Here is a 26,135-nt window from a genome sequence, read left to right as displayed (position 1 = left end):
TTGAAACTCCAAGACTACTAGAGAAAAGTCAGGAAAACTCTTGAAGAGAATGAAGAAGTGTCTAAGTACAGATCTGGTTGCTTGCAAAATTAGGCCAATGGTTGACAAATGGGACCTTATGAAATTCCAAAGGTTCTATATAGCAAAAGAAACACTTGAGTCTGAAAAAATCTATAGAGTGAGAAAAATCCTTTCCAGCTGTATATCTGACAGAAAAATAATATTTGGTTATACAAGGAATTTTAAAAACTGAACAAGGAAACAACCCAGTTGAGATACAGAATAAGAAATTGAAGCATGCTCCTAAAAGAAGAAACATGAATTTGATAGCCAAGATGACTTAGTGGATTAAAAGGCTTGCTGTGCAGGGTTTGAATCCTCGAAAGTCACATAAAGTTTCAGAGAGGAAGCCTGTGTCTGTAATCCTGACACTCCTAAGGCAAGTAGAGAGGTGGAGAAAAGTGGATCCCCTGGTTCTCTCTGGCCAGCTGACCTGTTATACACAGCAGCAAACAAAAAGACCCTGTCCCCAAGTGGAAGGTGAGAACTGACATCCACTGTTTTCCTCTGACCCCCCCATAAGCACACTGCAGTGTGTGTGTCTGCACTCTCTTACACAATTGCACACACACACAACACATGCAACATATACACAACTTTGAGGATTCTATCTCAACCATTTATAATGGAGGGCCTCAAGAAAACAAAAGACAGCAATGTATTGTTAATGGGTGTGTAAACTGGGCAGCCTCTATCAGTGTGGGAATTTCTCAAAAAAAAAAAAAAAACTAAATATAGATCTGCCCTAAGGCTCAGCAATACCACTCCTGAACACACACTCAAAGCAGTCTACATCTTATGACAATGGTGTGATAAGGAGACAAGAGAGAGTAAATGAAAAATCATTTATCTACTCAATTTAATAAGAATTCCTACCTTTACAAAAGAGAAACTTGAACGATGGGAAAAATTATTAAAAAACACTCAACACCATATTGCTCAAACACACAAGAAGTCAAACATTAATAAAACCAGTCTCCTGTGGAAACCAACCCAGCCACAAACCTTTGACCTAATCTGTCCTGCCTGCAAAATATGCTAGAGAAATGGTGGCACAAAACTTGTGGGAATAGTCAGCCCACTCCACAAGAAGGAACCTATACCTGACACTGTTTTGGTAACCAAGAACCAGAGACTAGATAGCCCAGAGGCCTAGGGTGAAACCAAAAACTACTGGTATTTTTTTTAAGTATCAATAAAATGACTCCTATTAGCAGTCTTTTAGACTCATAGATCAGTGCCTGATCTGGTCATCTTCAGAGAGGTTTTCTCAAGCAGCAGATGGGAACAGATGCAGAGACCCACAGCCAAATATTATAGGGGAGAGAGTCCAAATGAGAAGTCTCTATCAAATTATTCTCCTCAGAGCTTGTGGAATCTCATTCAAGAGGATGTGGAAAAATTATAAGAGCCAGAGGGGGTAGAGGACATTAGGGGAACAAGGCCTCTGAATCAACTAAGCAAGGTGCATACGAGCTCACAGAGACTGAAGCAGCAAACACAGGACCTACATGGGTCTGCACCAGGTCCTGTATATATTATAGCTATCAGCTTAGTATTTTTATAGGGCTCTTGACTATGAGAACAAGTGGGTCTCTGACTCTTGTGCCTGATCTTGGGACTCTTTTCCTTCCATTGGGTTGCTGTGTCCAACTTCAATATGAAAGTTTTTGCTGCATCTTACTACATTTTATTTTGTCGTGTTTGGTGGTTGTCTCTTGGAAGCCTGTTCTTTCCTAATGGGAGATATAGAAAGGGAGTGGATCTGGAGGGGAGGGAAAAGGGAGGAACTGGGGGGAATGGAGGGAGGGAAAAGTATAATTGGGATATATTACATGAAAAAAGAATCTATTTTCAATGGAAGGAAATAAAATTTTTAAAAAATAGCTAGTTTCTAGAGAAAGGCTTTCCTTCACAAAATAATGTAATTAGGTTTCATTTTATTGCAAGGAATTAAAGGGTTCTGAGAAATTCTCCACATTTAAAACCTGTATTTATCAACTAAAACCTTTTCTTTTTCTTTCTTTCTTTCTTTCTTTCTTTCTTTCTTTCTTTCTTTCTTTCTTTCTTTCTTTCTTTCTTTCTCTTCTTTCTGTTGTTTGTTTGTTTGTTTTGAGACAAGGTTTCTCTGTGTAGTTTTGGTGCCTGTCCTGGATCTCGCTCTGTAGACCAGGCTGGCCTCGAACTCACAGAGATCTGCCTGGCTCTGCCTCCTGAGTGCTGGGATTAGGGGCGTGCGCCGCCGCCACCACCCAGCCTATCAACTAAAACTTTAAGTCAGTCTGAATTCATAAGCTCACAAAGGAACTGACTTACTGTCCTCCTTCTGTTTGTGTTTTCTTTTTCATTGCTATTTAGCTTCTGTTGTGACTTTGCAAAGCTGTGTAGAATAGATAATAAAACCTCGTAGACTTACCACCCTGACTAATACATGAGACAGGCATATGTTTAAGCAGCCTTTGCAGCCCTCGTTACTCAAGCAAACTACCTTCCCTCTCCACTAGGAGTCGTTAATAATCTGGGTGTGGTCTCAATCACTCCTATGCATACTTTAAAAAAACGTATTTTCTATGAATATGTTCTGGATAATACTCATTATTTAAAATTGGCACCATAGAGTATATGTATCCTTCTACATTAACTGTCCTTTGTCACCCACCCTCTAGGTGTTTTAGATGACTACTAAAGACAGCTCATTCATTACGATTAAATCACAATAGATATTTAAATTATTTTCCAGTATTCAGAAAACATAAACAACGCTGAAATGAACATCCTTATAGATGTCTGTCTGTTCTCTGATGGTTTCTCTAGGAATGCCATCATCAAGTATGGCATCTTCCACTTCATCAGATATTGCCTCTTACAGTATTCATTGGTGTTTTCTTCAATATTCCTAACTACAGCATTTTTTCAGAACTTTCATTGTTTCTAATCCAATAATTGTGGAAAGTCACTCATAATAGTTTTAATAAATTTGCATTTCTTCTTTCCTTCTTTCCTTCCTTCCTCCTTTTTCCTTCTTTCCTTCCTTCATTCCTTCCTTCCTCCTTTCTTTCTCTCTCTTCTCTCTCTCTCTCTCTCTCTCTCTCTCTCTTTCTTTCTTTCTCTCTGTCTCTGTCTGTCTTTCTCTCTCCCTCTCTTTCTCTCTTTCCAGTTTGTTCTTTTTATTTTCAGACAAGGATTCTCTGTATATCCCTATCCTAGCTATCCTGGAACTCCGTTTGCAGACCAAGCTAACCTTGAACTCCCAAGTGCTGGAATTAAATGTGTGCACCACCAAGCCTGGTTTTCATTTTTCTAACAAATATTTGTATTGAGCAAATTTTATTGACAACTTTTATTGCTAGTACTCAAAATATTTATTGATCATATAATATGAATGCAGCCAACCAGAATAGGTGCCTTGAACATCATCACTTTGTCATAGTCATTTTTTATCATTATATGAATTACCTACTTTATACTTGGCTATGTCTTTTTTAAAGATGTTTATATTTTGATTTTTAATTATGTGCATGTGTGTAGTTGTGTGTACATGAATTCAGGTGCCCATGGAGGCCTGAAGAGGGTGTCAAATACCCTAAAACTAGAGTTTTAGGAGTTTGTGAGTCACCTGATGTGGATGCTGGTAACTAAGAACTGGTTAAGAAAGTACTCTTAACCTCTGAGACATCTGGTCAACCTAATCCTATTACATTTCTAACGTCAAATATTTTATGCATCTTCCAGCAGCACTTTTCAGTAGAACTTCTATGATGATATTAATGTTCTGAATTTATTCTGTCTAAAATAGTAAGCATTAACTGCATATAACTTACAAGCACTTGAAATATACCTAATGTGACTAAAAATTTTAATTTTAAGTTTTGTTTAATAGCTTCACATGATACTAACTACCATAACTCAGAATATAGTTATAAATACTATCTCTATCTAGACAAGTCATAGGTCCTAGAGGAGAATACAATACTCTCATTCTGCAAAATGTGCATAGTATTAAAATGACTCATTTCTATACACATAGATTAGTGCATCTTTCGATATTTAACAGAGAAGCTTCTTCTTGTGTTAGATAGTTATTAATATAGAGATCTACAACTAGCCGATGTGTAGAACATAAGGGACTATGTAGTACTCAGCTCTCATTGGGACATCTGTATCACACCCCTTTTCTTCCAGGCTCAGGGGTCATCATGATAGAGGGTATCAAAAGATTATAAGCAACAGAAATTGTACACACCTGTAGCAAAACAGTATTTGCTGGAAATAATAGTGCCTTTATACAAATTAACGTATAGCGCCTGTGACCACATGCATAAGATCTGCACAAGATCAAACCAGCCAAAATCCCAGCATGGTTGGGGGAGGAACTCACAAAGTCCTACCCCTAGCTGAGGAACTATTTGTAATTGATGTTTTCTGGGGGAGGGAGACTCAGTTTCTTCTTGGATGCCACCTTCCAAGTTTCATTTGACAAGGGTAAAGGAGGGGGCAGATTTGATCAAAAAACATTATATGCATGTGTGAAGTTCTCAAACAATAAAAGAAGAAAAAAGCAAGCAAATGAAACTAGCAACAACAAAACAAGTAAGTCTATGGGTTTTATACCAAATAAACTATAAAAGCTACCATCAGCATCTCTTTCTCTCAAGCACATATATTAACATAAAATCAATTTTGTAAGAGATAAATTTTTGTTTTAAAATGAACATTAAGCATAATAGTAAAGAATAAAAATGACAATAACAACAAAAATAACTTTGTTTTTCTCTCAAAGACACAGTTATAATTCATGTTATCTTTAGTTTTGATAACCCAACTACCTCTAGCAAAGACTTGAGGCAAGTCTGGGAAATATCTTCTTCCCTTTTTATTTTAGTCAACACTAATTACACTCAATCCTTATACATACTAGGGTTTTTTTTTCCAGCTACTGAATTTCTACTGCATTGTTTTTTCTGTCTATAGTTGAGTCTATATTAGAAAGCCATAATATTTGGTACCTACTAGACATGTCCTTTTATGGTCTCTCCTAAGATTATACTTCTGTTAATTATTATTTCCTGTACATTTTTCTATACTATGTTTATAGCTATTTTTATTATTTTAAAAACATTAATTACCATAGAAATGTTTATTATAATATAAATATATACACAAGTTAGAAAGAATTGGAATATTTATGATAACTAGTGTACCTAACCAATAAAATCTTTTAATTTTAATTTTTATATACACCTGCTTTTTAAAAATTATGACTGCTTTTGAATATTTCTGCTGACTCCTGCCCTTCAAATTCTATAATATCCCACCATTTTACTTTGTACAGACTTTTTCCTCATGTTTCAACAGAACATCTATGAGAAGTGAAGTAGTATCAAAAATCATTTGAATTTTCCTACTTCTCCCGGGAAGATACATAACTGATATCTGTCACCCAAAAGAGTTCCAGCATGCAGTGGGCACCTAGAACTTTAGGACTGCAGTTTTTCCCTAGGAATGGCATTTGAGAATAACTGACTTTCCTAGAGAAGAGTCGTGTTTCCTAAAGTTCATCGAACTTCTTTCTTTCCATGCTCCTTCATGGCACATGACCTGGGAGAGAAACACCACCTAAGAGAAGCTGGCTCAGCTTGTTATCACAGAGTTTGCGTCCTCATCTGAATCTGCCTTTCCTCTTTCCAGGCTGAAGGGAAGAAATGCACCTCATTCTCAAGTCTTAGAAGGGATGGTGAGTATACGGGATTTTATTCTTTATTCTACATAGTTTTGCAAATCTTTAAATACTTCAAAATGTAAAAGCAAACAAAAACTGGCCACAGCAGAAGCTAAACAACAATTAAAAAAAAAAGAAAAAAGAAAAACGAACAAAAAACAAAAAGGGCAGTAAGCATAGTTACTTTGTGGTCTTACGAATTTTGATTGTCTTAAATTCCACATGAATATCTACATAATACCTTGTCCCCTGGAGACTGTGGTACCATGAATATGTGAATTAATAGCTTTGACCATGGGTTTAAAATGCAGAGCCCTATTCTGATTGTTTTTAAACCCATGCACCTCTCAGCCTCGCTTACCTTGGCTGTAAATCAACAGTATTGGCAGCTCCTCAACCTATCTCAGAATTATTAATGTTCAAATAACACTAAGTATACATAGATTTGCACTGATTATTTCTTGTCCTTAGCAAACAGGAATTGTTGATTACCTTAAGCACAGAATAACTTTAAAATTTCAACTTTGTTGTGCAAATATCATTTAAGAATCACTTCAGGTAGGTGGGGGTGCAGCTCAGTAGCAGAAAGTGTCTAACACATACAAGGCCTCGAACTCGTTCCTCTGCCTGCAACAAATTACTTAGTTCTTAGCTTTTAAAAGGCCCTTTCTTGTGTCATATTAGTCATCATCACAAACTTGCATTACTATTGTTCCAGGTGCCTGTAGAAAACACACAGTCCATATAACGTGCCTAGAATAGTTTGTTAAAATCTTCACTAGCCAAATCTGAATTAGTCATGTAGTCAGCTAAGGAGGAAAAAGTAGATGTGAGAAACAGTTTCCTTTTCCTCTGTGGGCTAAGATGTGCTGTCCACATGGCAGATCAGCGAATGGATCAGAAGTTCTGCCACACCTCATCGGACAAGAACACCTGAGCGAAATCACTTAAAACCCCTATTGGCCTAATCTTTAATGAACCAAAATGTATTTCTAAGTCAATATTTTTGCAGTTTCATAATTGTTTATTTAATAAAAAGCCATTATTTCATTGATAAAAGAGCAATCTGGAGTTTATTACATAATTAACCATTAAATGTTTTAAAAGTCCTGGAAAGAAACTGGTCATTTCAGAAGGTTGAGGGCTTTTATTATTTTTTTTTAAGATAATGTGCTTGCATTATTTCATCAAATTAATGGAGTTACACTTTACCTTTGGCTAGGATTTACTGTGCAACACACTGTCGTGTGCATCTAGTTCTGTGGCACCTTGTTTTAATGATTAGTTAAACTGAAGATAATGAAGGTCTTATCATGTGCCTAATTAGCCATGCAGTCCCTAATGGTAGTCTAACTCATTTAGATAAAGTAAGTTTGCTGATCTGTTCTTTAAGGAGAGGTTGGAGAGGAAGCCAAGGGGAAAAGATTGCATACAGTGTGTGCTGGGGCTTCTTGACAATTCTTAAAGGTTTTTCCTGAATTAGCATAATCCAAACACCAGTTCTTTCTGTATCCTCTACTAGAGTTTTCTAATTGTTGAAGTCAAAATTCTTAGGTCAATGGTGGTCTACTTTTCAAGTTCCTAAGTCTGCAGTATTAGGTCACTGAAAATTATCCCTCCCAAGTGAATTGGAAACTGTTGAGCAGGTCTATGCAAACATTCTCACTCCAAGTCTGACTTAACTGTATTTGGAGTCCTTGTTTCCAAGTAGCTCCCAATAAATAACATTTGCTTTTATATTTAAAGAACAAAACTTTTGAGCTTCTAACACACATAGCAGAAACAGGGACAAAAAGCATTCTTACCTCATTCTTCAGTTTGCTCCCCGAAAACCTTAAAAATCATACATTTTCCATTAGTTTGAAAGAATTATACTTATAGCACCCAAGAAAACACAGAGGACATTAAAAGTTTGTTCACAACATCATTACTGCTCAAATGTCTAAGAAAAAGTGGTTTGTGGAGGAAATTAAAATAAAAGATATCTCAAGAAGTTGGGTAAGATTTGAAGGTAAACAAAAACACTTTATACTAAAGGTTTGGATGTGTCCTGGCCTGTATTTATGTTTCATTGTGGGTATTCACTAGTAACCTGCTACTGTAACATCTGAATTCATCTTGACATAACTCAAGTGACTTATTTTTCCCTAAGATGTTTTACTTTTAAAAGTATTTCTTCTTTTAAGAATTACAAGTAATTCTCAGTAACCACACCACAAGGAAGTCTCAGGAGCAGTTTTAATTAGTATGTACCAACATTCTTCTAAAATTTGTATACCCACTGGTCTTATTGACTATAACCTCACATATTAATATCCTGAGCCTGATAGTCAATGGCAGCTTAAAACAATGTGCTCTTTATAGTAACATGAATTTTTGTACAGTGACTCAAATGTCACAATCATACTTACTGTCTTACTAAGACGGTGCTCAAGATTATGTGTTTAGCAATTAGTATAATAACCTTTCTGTGTTGGTAAGGTACTATTCGAGTGCAAAGATTTTTAAAATAACTGTATCTTCAAAACTATCACATTTTTAACTTTATTTTTATTGAATCCAGCCTGAAAACCGAGCCAATCTTATAAGTAAATGAGAATATTTGAAAGATTTCTTTATTTTTACATTATATGTATAGGTGTTTTTGACTGCATGAATGTCTGTACACCATGTTTGTGCTGTGCCTGTGGAGGCCAGAGACAGCATTGGATCCTCTGGAACTGGAGTTTTGAATGATTGTTAGTTGGAGGATGTGAGTCCCCTGCAAGAACATGTGCTCTTAACCCTAGAGCCACCTCCCTAGCCCCTGAGTAAGTGCAAATTTAAAGGCAATTCTGCTTCCTTAAGTTCTCTTCTTCATCTTTTGGGGACACCTAATTCACTGTTATTTTCTCGCTAGCCATTAAAATTATATAATTTATCAAGTAATATAGACTATATGGTGACAATGTTCACACAAAGCTGATGTTATGTTTGATGATTAGAAGAAAACATCTTCATAATAAACAAAATTACAAAGTCATTTTATTGAACAGATATTAAGCATATATAAAGAACTGCAGAGATGCATCTTGAATGTGACATCACTCTACCTTGTCAGGCCCTTTCCAGAATAAACAGAGTGGTAATATGCACTGGTCTCTTTGATGCCAATCCCATAGTAATGATACCTGCAGTAAGACAGGAGCCATTTCTGTGTTAGTGAAAGAGAAAGGAAAAGTAGGAATAACTGAACCAATGCAGTAAGGACTGCCAACCCCAGAAGACATTCCCTGGGCAGTACCACTGCCCACCTTTTCCCCATGCTTTCCCATCTACATGCATCCAGGATCAGGAAATGGGTAAAACTAAGGATGAGGTCATTTCCACTGGACTCTAGACTAAGTGTATGTTACTTTTGGCATTCCCATATCAGCATAGGGGATAGAGCAATGGCAGATATGTACTTCAAGTCACTCTTTTGACATCAGGAATTTTTTAAAAAAGGGCTTGGTGTAGTTCCATACCTAAACATTTTGATGGCCCAGAACAGAAGTACATATAGAATGTCAAACTACTTAAAAATACAAATCAATTAAATGAACTGCTACATAAGATATTACTGTGCTATTACATTTACAGGGCACACCCATGATGACCTAGCAAACAGATTTGAATTTAGGATTCTTAGATTCATGGAGCTCCAGGTGTGAGTGTGATAGTTGGGGGAACCCACCCTTACACCACTTTTCAGCTCTTGCTTTGTTCACTGGGTGGGGTAGGGGGAGGAATACCATACGTTCTAGATCCTTCCACCACTCACAAGTTTCCCATAGCCATTCTTCAATCTATGGTCATGTACATGAGTAGGGCAAGGTAACCTCCTGTCGATGGATTGGGAGCAGGTCCCCAGAGCTCAAGAAAGCAAAGCTGTTTAGAGGAGAAGTGTTAGGCCTCCAGGGGCCCCAGGGGAGAGATGCAATCTGTGGATGAAGGCATTCACTCCTTCATGCGTGACACATGGACTTCCTGATGCTCTAGGAAAGCAAGCAGCTGAAAGACATTGGGATTAGAGCCTCCAAACACAAGGCCCGTGGCAGCAAAGCTGTTTCTATTGACTCAAGGTCACTTGAATTAGATAGTGGTTTTAAAAACTAATGTGTATATATACATGGATCTATACATTAAAATGATGTATAGTTGAGAAACAGGTAGAATGATATTTTTTAAGTATGGAAGACAAGATTTAAAGTCTCAGTTTGGGTAAGAAAAACTGTAGCCTCGAACAGAAAACTCCCAAAACTACTCCACTTTGATAGATTGTAAAAGCTATACTATGTGATACAAGGCAAGAGGATCCCTGTGGCATATTAAAACAAGCAAGGAGATGGAAAAAATAATAAGTCTATGAAGGCTCAGAAATGCTGAACTGATTTTACATTTCTACGGTAAAAGAAAGTTTAATCAATAAAGTCTTGATCAAAAGAAATGCAGTAACAGAAACCGTTAAATAATGAATAATAAACAGTAACAGCAGTACTTAAACTATGAATAAACTAGCAGATTTATATACATTTGGTCATGGTCAGATATAGTAGTAGAATTAGGATTATGAGCTTGGGGGTTTGAAATAAGTATTAATACTTCCCTTTTTAAACTTTAGAACTGAGATACCAGTACAATGTCACTGCATTAGAAAAAATAAATAAGTGGTAACCAAAGAAAAGAGAATCTTTTTAAATGGAAAAATATCATAACTTCATGTTCTTTTGCAAAGCTTACTACTTGTTCTCTAGCCTTTGCAGTTTAAACAACTACACTTCAGCCACTTGCTAAGACAATATATGCTAAGCATCGCTCCAAACACTGATAAACTTATTAGAACTCCCATCTTCTTGTTTCTCATCTCTAACCCCCCTTTTCAACCTATAATAAAATAATTCTATCCCATGGTAAAGCAGTTTGCCATGCAGTCTGTAAAGAACGACATTGCCTTTGCAGGCAGCAGACAACAAGATAAATCAAAGAGGTAGCCATGAGTTCAATACACATTAGTGCATGTCTATCACATCTGGCCATTGTGATAGTTGTCGGAATAATGATGAATGAAGTAGACATGAGTGACCACACTGATCACCACAGAAGCAAGTACATTTCCAGGTTCTAAAATTACCTGCAATTGTATTTGTTTTAATTTGCAACATCCTTCAAGACTTTGGCTACTGTGGATTTGTATTTTTTTCTTATTCATGATATTAAGATTGTTTCATATGTATTTACTACTTTCTTATTTTAGAAAATGATTTTATTGTTTATTTTTTATTACCAATCCAACCATTAGAGCAAGAAAGTTCACAAATAGAAGATTTTGTTTCTACTTGAATTCAATGTCAAGGTTTTGTGTATTTTATTCACTAGTCAAATTTAAGTGATATATCAACACAGACACCAGGGATCTGACTTGGTCAGTGACCTTCACCTCCACAGCAGAGAAGCAGCAGCTTTTCTCATTAACAATGTCTCCTTATTTATAACTGATGAGATGGACAAACGTGTTCTATCAATGCCATCTTATGAACATGCCTGGAGATAGGGAACCATTGAAAGAGAGTCTTCCTTTCTTCAGCTGTGTTCTGTGTTCTGTGTGCTAGGGTACATAGATAGAGGAGGGTCTCTGTCCTTGAGGAGTTAATAGTCTTGGAGCAAAAAAAGAATGCCAAAAAAGGCGATTCCAAATTAACACAGGCTACAGTTGAAGTGGATGATAGCAAATGATAATAGAAGTTGCTGCCGTTTATTGAGTTTCTACTCATGTAAAGAACTTTGTATTTACATGATTTCAAATGCAGTCTATAAGGAGAATATTATCACCACTTCATACTAAAACTTGAAATAAATCAGTGAGTTATGTTAAATGTTATTTATTATTTTTGTTGTGTATGTAGACACACGACATGCGAGTGTGTATGTGGTGTGGTGTGACTGTGAGTGCCTGTGTGTGGAGATCAGGACAACTTTCAGGAATTAGTTTTCTTCTTCTACCACCATCATTTCTAGAGACCAAGCTCAAATGTCAGGCTTGCATGACAAATTCTTTCACCCCATGTGCCCTCTTACCAACCCTGTGGTTCATTCAAAGGAGATTTAACAGCCTTATTGGGTTGAAGGCAAAATTCAAGGCCACAGTTTCTCAGAGCACTCTGTATTTCAACAGTGCATGTTGCCCTCAAACCCAAAATGCAGAAGACACAACTAGTTTGGTATCTCAAGCTTACTCACAATCAGAAATTCTTAAGTCAAATACAGTTTGAATACGTGTACACTCGTGCACACTCTCTCTAGGAGTCATCCTGAGTTAGAGTAGCACAAATAATCAGCATGAATCCCTAAGACCTGTAACATTGATTGGGATGTTTCATATTTGACCTTCTACGTGTAAATAAAGCCTTCTAGTCTACAAGCTTCCTGTAACAGGAAGTCAATAAACTTGTTGAATAATTGAATGAATATGTGGAAAAAGTTTTAAAGGCAACAATGTGCCGTAAAGGAAACTATAAAAAAGAACTTGCCAGTTAAGGTCAAACATATATAGTCATGTATGTGTGGTCACCATAAATCTAAACTCTGGTAGAGATCAAAATTTTTTATCATCTGTAACATAAGAATATCTGGTGACTCCTTTCAGCCAGTGAACATGTTGTAAACTTACCCATTTCTGTCTGGATTACTTGCTCTCCATAAAGAGCTTGTGCTGGCTCCTACCTTTGTTCTGTTGAACTCTTCACTGGGAATGTCTCCCTCCCTTCCTGGGATAGGATCTGTCTTAGTCAACTTTGAGGCATATTGTTAGCGTGCGGAACTGCCTAGTCTCTGAGACAAAACTAATCTCTCTGTCCACTGAATTCCACTCTCAGCTATTTATCCCATTGTGGCCTTATCCCTGCAATCATTAGTATCTACGTCCCATGACTTAAGCACTAAGATTTGAGGAAATCCTCAAACATTTATAAATCATTGTGTTCTAGAGATTGGAAAACCAATAAAACACAAACTTTCTTAAAGCCAATGGTTTCTTTAGTAAGCACCTGTCACTGTGAATTTCCACGTTACCAATAAAACACTTGGGCAAAGCAAAAGTTGCGTGTTTGAGTATTGTGTAGGACAGACGTGAGGACAGCATGTTAGACACGAAGCTGGTGGCGACACACAGCTCAGGGTTCTATTCTATCCACTGCTGTGCTTTGTACCTATCTTCTTCGGGAGCAAATAAAACAATTGTCTCCCCTTAAGCTTTCTTTTAGTCTAACAAGGCACCTGTTATCGTCTTAGTTAGTGATGATTTAGTGTCTTTCAGAAAAGAGAGGAGATAGTGCACGAGGACTCCTGCCTTCCTAGAGTTAAATATAAACCCTGTAAAACTGGGAGGAGTGGGTTCATGCAGGGTATGCATGGATTCTTCGTCTCCGCTGTAGCATTTTACAACACCGCTTTGTCATTAATAGATTTTGCTAAAATAAATCTTGCTAGGAAGTTTCCAGGAATATCACAACGAAAGAGCATATGCTAACACATGGTGAATAAGAGTAAGATTGGCTTGACTGGTTTGATCTACGTACCCCTACCTGCTGTTTGTTTTATGGGCCATTCTAGGATTTCTCAGTTCTTTATCACTATATGATTACATCCATTTTACTAAGGGAAACAGGTTATAAATACCACCAACATTCTGAGTATAACTAGCTGTGTTCTCTAGAAGAAAATATTGGTCACAAAATTAGTCTTCCTAATTTTCTAACAAAACTGTATTCATTCATTAGCAGTAACTGTCCTCTGACTTATGCTTTATGTCAAGGGACTGAGCTCATTTGTAAGTTGTGAATGCACAGGAATGATTAATTATACTTAGGTTCATAATATAACTGTAACAGATCCTTAGTATATGTGTGAAACCATTACATCTCTCTTACACAGCTAGCATGTTCACGTTGTGCCTAGCACTTCTCTTCATTAGCTGATCAGTGTATACCTATGCTTACATTTCTTCTTTTTCTCATAGAATTCCTGAAACATATGTTCCCACTGAGCTAGGAGCCCTGATGTTCGCTGTTTACACTACACAAATGATAACCGATAAGGAAATGATGCGGTTAAGCTGCTCAGGGACTTGCAATAACTTGCTGTGATAAGAGCAGCTGTCATATCAGTTTTATTAACCCACTAAATCACCTCCAATAAATAAGATAATAGCTTTTGCCCATCATGTCTGAAAACCAAGATTTGGTTGATCAAAGTCTACCAGAAATTAAAATGTAACTGATTCAAACAGTCCACTCTGTTCATGCTATCTATTAATGAGCTCACCCCCCTTACTTTGTTAAGCTATTTTGAGCAAAGACACATATAGGCTCTTTTTGTTCATTTTGTGTCCCCAGAGGCTAGCCACTACTGAGATTGTAAATATGATGCTTATTAATTAATATTAATAGTGAAAATTTTTAACAGCAGATAACCTATCTTTAGTTCTTTATACCTGCAAAGCTCTTAAGAGCCATGCTTTGTACCTCAATTCCAACTTAAGGTATTATTCTTGAACTATTCATAACCATAAAATATGCATGAGTTTTACTCTGTGGTACCTATAGAATTTCATTTTTTGAAGTTAAAATGAATTATTGACAAGTACACTTATATTTTAAAGTAATTTGACAAATATTCAGCAATTGTTTAGAGTACTATATTAAACACCTAGCAGTAATAATGGTTGGAAGATAATGTATTTGCATAGAGGATGCTTAGGGTTAAAATTAAGAGGCTGAGAATTCATTGGTGATGCAAATTTGCTTTTATATAAAATATCTATCTCTAGGATTCATGAGATGATTATATTAGAGAATTTATTAGAGAAAATTTTATTTATTAGAAATAAATTAGAGAAGATTAATGAAACATTTTTGTCTTTAAGAAAAAAATCTAACAGTAATGAATCTTAAGAACTGTTAGAGCAGCTGGGCTGCAGTGGCGCACGCCTTTAATCCCAGCACTTGGGAGGCAGAGCCAGGCGGATCTCTGTGAGTTCGAGGCCAGCCTGGTCTACAGAATGAGTTCCAGAACAGGCATCAAAACTACACAGAGAAACCCTGGTCTTGAAAAAAAAAATAACAACAACAAAAAAGAACTGTTAGAGCAGTAAAATAATTTTTTAAAAATTTAATTAAAAAAAACAAAGATAATAAAAAGTTCAACAAATTAATCATTTTGTTAATATGACTGATTTTTAGAAACAAGCGGGTTTTCTTACTTTTAATACTTGATAAAGCATAAACTTTAAAGCAGTTGAACCTTCATATAAATATTAGCATTGTTCGTGGGCTATATTTTTGTGGCCTTAAGCAAGTCAATGTCCTTCTAACTACAGTTCCCTTATTTATAAAACATAGCAGTTCCTATCTTGTCTCAGTATTATAACTCTTTTCTAAAAGTTGAAAGCTATATTTGATCCTCCATTAATATTATTTATATATTATTTAATTCTCAAAACAATGATATAAGGTATCATACAGCCACTTTACTGATAGAGGCTGAGTGATTTGTCCAATTGTCACACATCCACATATGAGAACATAGAATTCACCCCGATTTGTCCAAATTTAATTCTTGCTCCAGCTAAGATAGGCATGCTATCTTAGATGTACTATCTTCCAAAATAAAAGAAGATGTCTTTTAGAAACAAAACCAGAATGTTACCTGGATAAGAATAATAACATCAAAGTATTACCCATTTCCAAGATGCATCTTCCCATATCTTCCAACATACCTAGTTTACACAAGGGACATTATTTCTACTTACAATATATAAATACCTGGAAGGGTGATAGCCATGTCATAAAAAGCAAATGGTATTTCAATAAGGCAGAAAATCTCAAATTGTTCATGCCTTGAGCATGTCTATGGCTCTTAATTATCAAATAAGTTGCCAGAAGTCGCCAAATGTTGCTATACCAACGTAAGAACTAGAGGGTGGCTGTGTCACAATGGGCATGGTTAATGATTCATCCCTAATCCTGAAGGCTCCTTCTGGGATGAATTGACTTTCTCCGCAGCCTGCCCACCCGCCCTCTCGTAGATCCTGTCAAGAGGACTGCTTGTGTTGGTGCGCCTCTTTGCCCCTATCTTCCTACTTCAAACACTGTCTGATCTCACCTCCACTCACAAAACACAGTGCTTTAGAAATCATCAAACCAAACGGAGCCAAACTTAACGTAAAGCTGACTTGGTTAGAAGGAAAAGGCTATTTTTTCCCCTGTTCCCGTTGTGGTATTTTATTCTTCTTTCACAAGCCACAGTAATTTTTTTAATTAATTAAAAAAGTCAGTGAACTAAGGATTGATTGACAATACATTATTTGTTAGACAACAGAAAGGATTAAAAGTGAATGAGACAAGTATCTGTCCTCAAAATATTATCTGCTTAGGAAGGGACTAAGTTAATGTCATGTTGAGATAGATACTAACAAACAGCTATGAGAGTGCAAAGAGCCTATGCACATGAACAGAATAAGAGAATACTCAGAAGAGAAGGTTCAGGACTCATTCCTTTAAGTAGCTAAGATTTCAAAATACTTATACAAGACTTCCCTCAGAAGGGGAAGCTACTACAGAGGAGAGGCAGTTGGGGTGATGTAAAGGGTACTGGGTGATAATTTAGTGATCTTTACATAGCAATATACTGAGAAACAGTAAGATAGGAAAATGGTTGAAACCAAGTCATAATAGACTTTGAATATAGAGGTAAGAAGTTGTCTTTAAGAGTAGAAATTGTGAAGCAGTGAGATGACTTAGCTGGTAAAGGTGCTTGCTGCCAAGCCTGACGAATTGAGTTCAATCCCTAGAAAGTACATGGTAGAAGAAAATTGACACCCCAAAGTTATTATCTGACCTCCACATGTGCCATGCATAACACATGTATAGACACACAGACATGCACACAAACACAGAGAGAGACAGACAGACAGACAGACAGACAGACAGACAGAGACAGACAGACAGAGAAAGAGAGAGACAGAGAATGAAAGAGAGAATAGGTAAACACAGATACTTTTTTAAAGAGTTGAAATTGTGTGCCTGGGAAAGCCATTGAGTGCGGAAGAGATGTGATTCTGTCAGAACTCTGGAAAGCCAGTGTGGAAATATTGTATTAAATGACTAGAAAATCAAGGTGACACTATGAAAGTGAGAACGAGGAGAGACAACGTCAGCAGAATTCAAAAAGTAGGACTTACTTTTTGCAAGTGAGTGAGCTGGCCAGTACAAGGCACAGCCACTAGACATGTACAGGCAGGAGAAACGTTCACTATGGCTAGTTTTGAACAAGGATGTGAAAATATATATGGGATTTTAAAAACTTAAAAGGAACAAGACAAAATATCTTCTCAAAATTTTATATGGATTACTTACTGAAATAATTTTTGATATACTGGGTTAAGTAAAACTTTATTAATTTTAATTCCATTCATTTCATTTTACTCCTGGCTATGGTTACCAGAAAACTTTAAATTAGTATGGGGCTGTATTACCCTTCCATGGGTTAGCACTGCACTGAAATTCAGGAGACAGTCTGTAAGATAGGACGATGGCGGAAACTGGGAGGTGAGTGACTGAGAAGCCAGAGGCCAAGGTTCTGTGTTGAGGAAGGGATTGCCAGAAAGAGCAAGTGCTAGGGAGGAACCAAGAAAGGTGAGTCATTGTAGAAATAAGCTATTTGGGTTTTTCCCCCAGATACAGAAGTGTTTGGGCAGAATAACACGCCCAGCAGTGGGAGAAGTGAATGGTATCTAGTCTTTCAAGGAAAAAAGAGAAGACAAACAAAAAAATGATGATGGATATGACAGGCATAACTTGCTGGCTTTTTCAGTCAGTCTGAAAAATCTGATTCTGTTAGAAAATGAAAACATGGACAGAAGAATCACTGGTGAGCCTGAAATGGAGATCTGCAGAGATAGGTCTAAAAGAAAAGCCAAGAATGCCCAGATGCAGGCCGCATACAGCTTATTGTATGTTCATATTAATAGTGAGAGATGATCGAGCAGGTTGTTATGAATGCCTTTTGTCTTGAATGTTGGAAAGGGGATGTGAAATGGCTGAAATGCTCGTCTGGGTGAGAGAAGTCTAGGAAGAATGTGGAAGACAGCAGAGCTCCCCTTCTCTTGTTGACCTTGTCCTTGAGGGGATGTTGTTGATCTCATTGGTCATTAAATTTTGTCTTGTACATTCCTTGTTTGTGACACTGGTGACTTCCACAATGACTTAAAATCATGAAAACTATTCACTTAATGTATTTCAGGAGAAAGCCTGATAGATATTATGGGTAGTCTTCATAAATTTTTCTTTCTAAACTTTATTCTTTTATTCTAATATATATCCTTTTCTTTTACATGTTTTCCCAGCTCATCTACTTCAAGAAAGAAAATATCTGATTCCATTCACTGATAAAGATAGTTATCTTATGTCTATAAGTATAAAGGAGAACCCCATTGTTCCATTCTTACTTTGAATGCCCTCTTGTTCCAAGTCTTCGTGTTGTCAGGAGAGGGAACTTTTGGCGAATTGTCTAAAAAAGAAAGATAAAGTTTGTAACTTGTGTAGCTCTAACGCAAGCCATTCCTATCCTACTAATTTAAGAAAGTAAAGGCGGACTAAAAGGAACACTTAAGCTACAGGAAAGTAATACACGTGTGTTGATAAGAATGATATCAATTACCATGGAAGAGCCTACCAAGATCTTTTGCTTGATGTAACTACCGAAGCAATAGTTACTTTAATTACATACACACACAGGAGGACTGTTTAGATTCCTCTATAATAATTCCATTCAGGGGTTTACCCACATTAAATATCCATCACCATTCTGAAAGGATCCTTGGATCTGAAGAGAGCTCCATGGAAAATTTGATGAATTAATTACGTCTAGTTTTATCGGATGTTCAAGGTCCTCAGTGATTCCCACTTAAGGATAATTGCCATAAGGTAGACCCAGAAAAATTGTAGGACTAACATGGACATCTAAAACTGTCTCATCCAGCCTCAGAGGGTGCACTGAGCCTTGAGGAGACTGATTATCAGCAAGTATAAAATAAGCTAATCACAGGCATGGTTCTAAGTCCATGAGTACCATGCTCCATATTACACTCTCTGTGTAAGAAAACATGTTTTCAAAATAATTAAACTACTTTTTAACATTATTTTATCTTATATGCATAGGTGTTTTACCAGCATGTATGTCTGTGTATTACATTCATAGAAAGACCAAGGAGTCCAGCAGAAGCATGGAATCCCCTGGAACTGGAGTTATAGAGGTTCATCTGGAAGAGTAGTCAGTTTTCCTTTCCACTGAGGCATCTCTTCTGCCCCCAAAGAAATTACTTCTTCAAAGTATGGAGTTGAGCCACTGTTAAAGCGGGCTTTTAAAGTGGGAAGCTAAGAATAATGATGCATGCCTATTATTCCAACACTCAACAGGCTGATCAAGGGAATCACAAGTTCAAGACCAACCTGAGCTACATAATTAGTTTAAGGTCAGCCTGGGGTACATAGAAAATTCTGCTCAAATCACTTGTCTCTTCCTGCCCTGAAAACCTGCAGATCTGGACCATAATTCTTATTGTTTTCTAGGCAGTGAGTCTTCTACAGATTAGAATCTGATTTTGGAGACCCAAACTTCCTCAGTTCTGCTACATATCAGTTCTGCTAACATATCATAATCATCAGAGGACAGACAACTGAAAGGGGTTTCAAAGATGAGTGTTTTACCAAGGAATTAATATTATTTCCTGGTTCTCAAAATGATATCAACATGTGTAAGTCACCTAATGTCAGACTCATAGATTCCCACCCTAATGATAGCAATGACAGAAATTTAACCAATCCCATCATAAAAATGTTAATTCTATGGCATAAACATATTCATACTGAAACAAAGATTTAAGACAGCTACTTAAGTAGCAGAATAAAAATCTATCAAAAACTCAATATATTGGCTGGACAATATAAATAATGAGAGCCTGCATTTATGAGTTCGCCTACACTTACTTTTGCTTCCCAATGTAGTTTAAATGTATTCTTGAATGCATCCTTTGTGAAGGAACATGCTACTGTTTTATGGAGCTTGCCTTGAGCTCACAATGGATCTGATAGCCAGTATTTGGAGACTCAAAAAAAATCAAGATGTAAACATATAGCAATTCCAAACAAACACTAAGGAAGCTCATTTATGCTTGTAAAGCAAATGTCTTAACATTCTCTGAAAGAGCTCATCCAGATGAATTGGTTTACACATTGTCAACCTAATTTGTTAGTTGTAAGGTAGTAGCCAATATATGTCATATACCTTTCCAAAGGTGGCCGCGCAAGCTGGTTCCAGTTTCTCTTTCCTACAGAAATCTAAATAGTGAGCATAAAGAATGCACCGTGGGAGGCAAACTCCTTCACACACTATGTAATTGTCTTCAAGCCTGAGAGGAAAGGGCAAGAATTAGGTCAAATCTTTTCACTATTACCTCCCTGCCCCCTCAATGACTTAATGCTCTTTTTGAAAACAGACTTACACAAGTGAATTAATGAGCAGACATAAATGGGCTTTCTTTGTCTGGATGCTGTTTAAAATAATATCAGGATAAAAATAACCAAAAATCGTATACTATGTATCTCAAAATTGTTGAGAGGAATTTGAATGGGCTTTCCATAAAAAAAAAAAATCATAGCAGTTTATGGCTATGGATATACTGCTTACCCTGCTGTCACTATCCAGTGTTTATATAATCAAAACGTAACAGGGGACTTTAAAGATGTGTACAAAGGTTATGTATAAGTGTTAATTAATTTCCAAAGAACAGAAATGCTCTTGATGATCCCCCTTAATTTGGCAAGCCCTAGAAACAACGTCTGGAAGTCAGGAACAGAAGGAAGGTCTGAAGTAGTATCAGACATCCTCTACAGATCTGGACAAGCAAATGGCAATTTCTAAAGAGGGCTACCTCTAAGGGAATGGTAGGTGACCTCTAGGAGCTGAGGGCCACAGTTCTACAGTTCAGGGAGTAAATTCTCTCAATATCCAGTAACATTCGAGAAACGACAGCAAAAAGGTCTCGTGAAATTCCAGCATCAACTAGTCTCTTAATTTCTGTATGGTAAGGCCATGAACTTAGTGCCAAGGTAGACTGTCTAGACTCCTGACTTACAGGAGCTCCAAGGCTATATGTTTGTGTTGTAAGCAAGCACAGGCGTGCCACTACATAAACACAAACAAAATGTAAGGATTAATTTTAGAAGAGTAAGAACCATAGTGATCAGCTGTTAGTACAATTACAATGTGATGTTAATGTAGAAACCCCTTCTTCCAGGTCTCCATTGCAAATGCCAGGTCTTACTTCTTCATAAATTTTCAGTGTTCAGTAGTTTACTGTTTGATCTAGAACTATACATGGAGCCATTGAAGATGCTACATTTTTAAAAGAATATCCTCAATTCAAAGGGATTGCCAGGCTTCAGCTTGTCAATCATCAGACACCCTTACTTTCATCCACAAACTATTTCTGAATCCTGAACAACAAGAGAAAACATGATACTGTATTTATTTGGAAAAGACACCAGGGTAAACTGACTTCACAGAAACTGAAATGATGATCTAATTCCACTCTTAAATCTTTTTACTATGATTAAACCTATGGTCATCTAAATCATCTACTACACCTAAAACAGTATATCTCTATAGAAGTCTCCAAATACATAACAACTCTGCAGTACAGATGTAACTATATAAACTTTGAAAATCTGGGTAGATTTCCATTTAATTTCAACTAAATTTAATGTAATGAACATATTTGTGTTATAATTATCTGAATGACAATCTAGAAACCAAAGCTTCTAGATTCAATCCCCTTTCTTTCTAATTGCTCAGTAAATTATTTTTAACTAAAATGCACTTATACTAATTTCATGCTTAATAAAATCATAATCATTTATAAAATGTAAATGCAGTGTTATTAAAATTAAAATTGGATCAAGTCTTTCAAGATTTCAGATTTAACATACTCTCAATGCACACAAAATAAAAGTTAAGAGACCTAATCCATGAGTTTCAGACACCAATTGTTCTATTAATTAAATATATCCAAATCAACTAGGATATTCTTTTAATTAATAATATCCAACCCAACTAGGATGTAGTATTTCAAAACAAATAAATTTGCCTACCTAAAATTGAATAGCTAATTGACAATAAAAGTTGCAATTAATATGCCATATTTTTACTTTGATTTTCAGTTCTAATTTTAACACTCCCAAGACAATTCCACAGCCTTACAGATTTTTCAAAATCCAAATAACTTAGGGTTTTAACTCATTTTTTAGAATATTGGGAAAATCAAACAAAAATGTAAGAGCTTTATAGTTTTCAAAACATGAAAATTCTTGTTAGAAATAGTTATTTTAAAACTTGCATTTAAAAGGTAGGAATACAATACCCACAATCCATTTATTTGGGTAATTGTTTTTATAGTCCTTTTGTTTTCAAAATACTGAGTTAAGCTTGACATATATATGGTAAGAATTTTAAACAAACCCAAGATTGTTTCCAATCACTCTATTTGAACTGAAAATCTGGGAGAGATCATTTAAAATAAATACAAAATCCAAACATTTTCCCAGTTACCCTTATGACAGCAGCTGTTTCCTAAACATCACAGATAATTTCTCAATTACTTACACTTCCAGAGTATTTTTAACTGGTAATCGCGACAACAGACTTCAACAGTTAAAACAAACCTTTACAGGAATATTTGTTATATATTTCAAATGTTGGGAGGGTTCAAGTATACATTTTCAGAACTTCAGGCTATGCAAATTAGAACTTACTGATTAAATAATAAAAATAAAGTTTACTAGCATTTATACATTCTATTTTTCGATTTTTTTCTAACTCTTAGATAATACTAGATAGATAGAAATAATAACTAATCAGTAAATAAGTAATCTTTCATTTATTATTCGGAATTGGGGGAGAAATTTGTGCCCTTAATTCTTCACATTATGCAAGGGTTCTTAATGACACAGTCTTATTTTAGATGTCTCTTCCTTTTAGATGAGTGTTACAAAACGCTGTTAATGTGTGGAAGACCTGGTAATAATCTCTTAGTTTTAAAAGATCTTAGGCAAAACTCAATTTGTAATATTTTGCTATAGTAAATCATAAATGTGATATGTTATAAAAATTCAAAATTGTTTAATCATGACAGTTTAACTGACTTTCCCGTTTTTTACTTCTAATTCAATCCATCTATTTTCTGACTGACATAGTATCTGCCCTCCTGGAGATTAAGGCAGAGTTAAGATCCTTCCACTTTTTGTTATTTTGAAGGATCATATCTGGAAAGCATTAAAAATACCAAATAAATACATTTCATGCTTAGCGAATAATCACAGAAAAAAAATTCATCACTGTGGCTTTATTTAAAAATGTATCCTGTTTATTCAAAAATACATCCTTTTTTATCATGATCAGAATATGGATCGTGTGAACAGGCAGGAAAAAGAAAATGGATGCATTTCTCATGGGTCTTTTAAACTTGTGGAAGTTTTAGGGAGAAGCAACTTGGGGAAAGCCAGGGTCCTAGAGACACTGGCTGGTGGACTTCAGCGGGTACGTGGTGCGCGCCAGGGCCGACTTACCACTGCAGGGTGAGCTGCGTCTGCTTCTTCTTGTCCTTCATGATCTGCGTGATGCTCTTCTTCTGAGAGAGCTGAGTGTCCGCCGCTTTGGTCTTGCTCTCGTGCGTGTCCGCATCCTCTTCTTCCGAGGAAAAGTTACCATTGCTTAAATGCATCTCTGAGGGCGAGTTTAAGGGGTGACAAAGAACAAGAGAACATGCGATCAGTCCCGGTGGCCTCCACATCTACCTGCTTTCCTTTGAAAGGGGCGCCCGAGGAGGAAGGAGCAAGGTAGGAGTTGAGCAAAACCCTCGGAGTTAACAGTGGTTCCGTTAACATTTTTTTTCTTCCTGGTGAAATAAACGTCCCGACAGAGCACCCCACTTATGTGTGTATTCAGAGTGGATTTATTTTTATTGTTGGACGCCCTTAGGACTCAGCCACTGTCTGGCCGCCCGCCGGGGCGAGCGAAGCACTCACCTGATTTGACTCCCACCTGCAGCCTGGGGTCTCCGCCTTTCTCCCCGCTGCCCGGGGCGCCCGCAGCTGCTCCGGCAGCCAGGTACGCGCTGTCCTCGGGGTAGACCAGCAAGCCCTTGCCCAGCAGCTGCGCGCAGCACTCCTCCGCGATCTCGGAGGGAAGTTGAGGCGAAGGCTGCTCCTGCACGAAGGCGTCTTCCAGCTCAGGGACCTTGGCCATCCTTTCCAGCGCTTGGATCTCGGCGCCGGCCGGGAGCTTGGCCCTGCTCGGTGTAGAGCCCAGAGCCCCGGGGCGGGGCGGGGGGGTGGGGGTTGGGGCGGAGCTGGGGACCTGTGGCCGCTGGGCAGGGAGGAGGCCCCAGGCTCAGAGCCCCCCGATGGCCGAGAGGGGACAAGGTGAGCAGGTACAGCACAGATGGCCGGGTAGAGGAGGAAGGGCGGAGGCAACGCTGCCTTTTCCGAGCTCGGGTCTGGGCAGAAGCTTGCTCCCAGCTCGCTTCCACCTGCTGTCAGTCACTCCTGGGCTGTTCTCTCCTTCATTCGTTCTCTCTCACCTTGTTTCTAGGCCCAGAACGACTTCTCTGTGGAAAACTTCCTGAAGGATCCCAGAAAGCTTAGCTAGCTCTCCTCTGTACCCGGACAAGCAGCTTCAACTGTCCTCATCTCTATTCTCAGGAGACCTAACCTAGGCACCTGTCAGGACAGCCTTGACTCTGCAAGCGTTAGGACACGAGGGAACAAAACCTAGAGTACCATCCAGTCTTCGCCAGTCTTCGCACCGCTTTGGACAGATGTATTTTCAGAATAATCCAAGGATAGAGGAGCACCCTCTTCAGTGACTGGAAGGCAGAGCCGGCCACATCACCCTCCTCTGCACCGTGCGCTCTGCTTTGCACTGTGCACGCTAACTTGGACCCTTGGGCCTCACAACCCTCTAAGCTGTGGAGATGGGAGGAAAAGTTCATTTCCTTGCAGTTCCATTACAAAAAAAAAGATTGGCATCCTTCACAATTTTTCATTTCATGCCGTCATGCCAAGCAGTGAGTGGTACAAAGGATATTTGCTTAAATTTAATCACATTCTAGTCCAAAATTGTGAAAGTCGTGTTTGTTTGTTTGTTTGTTTGTTTGTTTAAGTTGGATTTTCTTTAAAGAAGGGTGCTAGGGGGGATTTGGGATCCTACTGCCTGGCTGACACATGGTTTTCCTCATTCTATTCTATATCCTTGACAAGCAGGCCCTCCAAGAAAAGACAGGATCGAGCCCTGGTTCCCATCGTTTTATCACAGCCAATCCTGTATCTTCTTTTGGGGGCATTAGAAAGAGGTATCAGCCTTGAATTTAGGATGAAATAGCATTAAGTTGAAATCACACAGACAAAACAAAATGAGACCCAGAGTGGCCGATAACTGCAGGGTCAGTTACAGGGAGCAGTCTCCCCAAGAGCAGCATTCCCTCAGGGCCCCTGAAATTGTTCTTGGGATGCAGCCTTCCCATTTTCAACAGCACTTGCTGGAAAAGGCATCGCCTCTCTCAAAGCTCTTCTCACCAGCTTCCTGTGGTTGCTGAAGGCAGGCTGGAGTCGCACCTACCCACACACCCAAAGTTCTGAGGCTGTTCCCTAAGTGGGACAGCTTGGCATTTTTGTCTTCTCTACCCAGTCCTCTGAAAGCCTTGGAGCCTTAGCGTGTAGGGTTTTTTAACTTCAGTGCTCACATGTACAGCGTGCTACCTTTACAGAGATACACTCAGGTGCATTCCGCCACAGAAGTCCTTTTTGTGTTCATACTCATGTCACATCACCATGAGAGAAATGTTCACAAAATGACTGGAATTTCTCCTTTAATTTTAAAATATAGACCACTTGATATCCAGAAGGTGTGTTTGTGTTTGTGAGTCATACAGACACTAAGTGAATATTTGGCAGTTTTCCAATTAAACTGATCAATGTAAATGCAAACTAATATCTTGTAATGCCCTACACAAATTTTTGGTTATAATTTAAAGTAAAAACTCTGCTTTTCAAATCACCATTGAAGTTCTTTGTGCTTCTCTTCAGAATTAGGAATTATTAGTAGGCATGAAACAATTAAAGGTGTAAATCAGTAATCAATAATCTTCCAAAATTAAAAATCCCAAGACAAGGTGGCTTCAAAAATAAATTGCACCCAGAGTTTAAAGAATTGACGTCAACCTTTT

At 37.5% G+C, this 26,135-nt stretch overlaps 1 protein-coding gene across 1 annotated transcript in view; it reads right to left on the bottom strand.

Moving 5' to 3' along the window:
- Positions 1–24,195, bottom strand: part of Rfx6 (regulatory factor X6) — a 65,149-nt gene extending 40,954 nt beyond the window's left edge. Inside the window, 6 exon segments of the mRNA XM_037200387.1 lie at positions 7,585–7,612; positions 8,872–8,949; positions 18,303–18,364; positions 20,141–20,264; positions 23,479–23,635; positions 23,938–24,195. Of these exon segments, the coding sequence (XP_037056282.1) occupies positions 7,585–7,612; positions 8,872–8,949; positions 18,303–18,364; positions 20,141–20,264; positions 23,479–23,635; positions 23,938–24,157 (669 nt within the window). The 5' untranslated portion in view covers positions 24,158–24,195.
- Positions 24,196–26,135: the final 1,940 nt, after the last annotated feature.

The sequence above is a fragment of the Peromyscus leucopus genome, chromosome 8a, assembly GCF_004664715.2.
Source record: "Peromyscus leucopus breed LL Stock chromosome 8a, UCI_PerLeu_2.1, whole genome shotgun sequence".
Taxonomy (NCBI): Eukaryota; Metazoa; Chordata; class Mammalia; order Rodentia; family Cricetidae; genus Peromyscus; species Peromyscus leucopus.
This window is presented reverse-complemented; position numbering and strand designations above follow the sequence as displayed.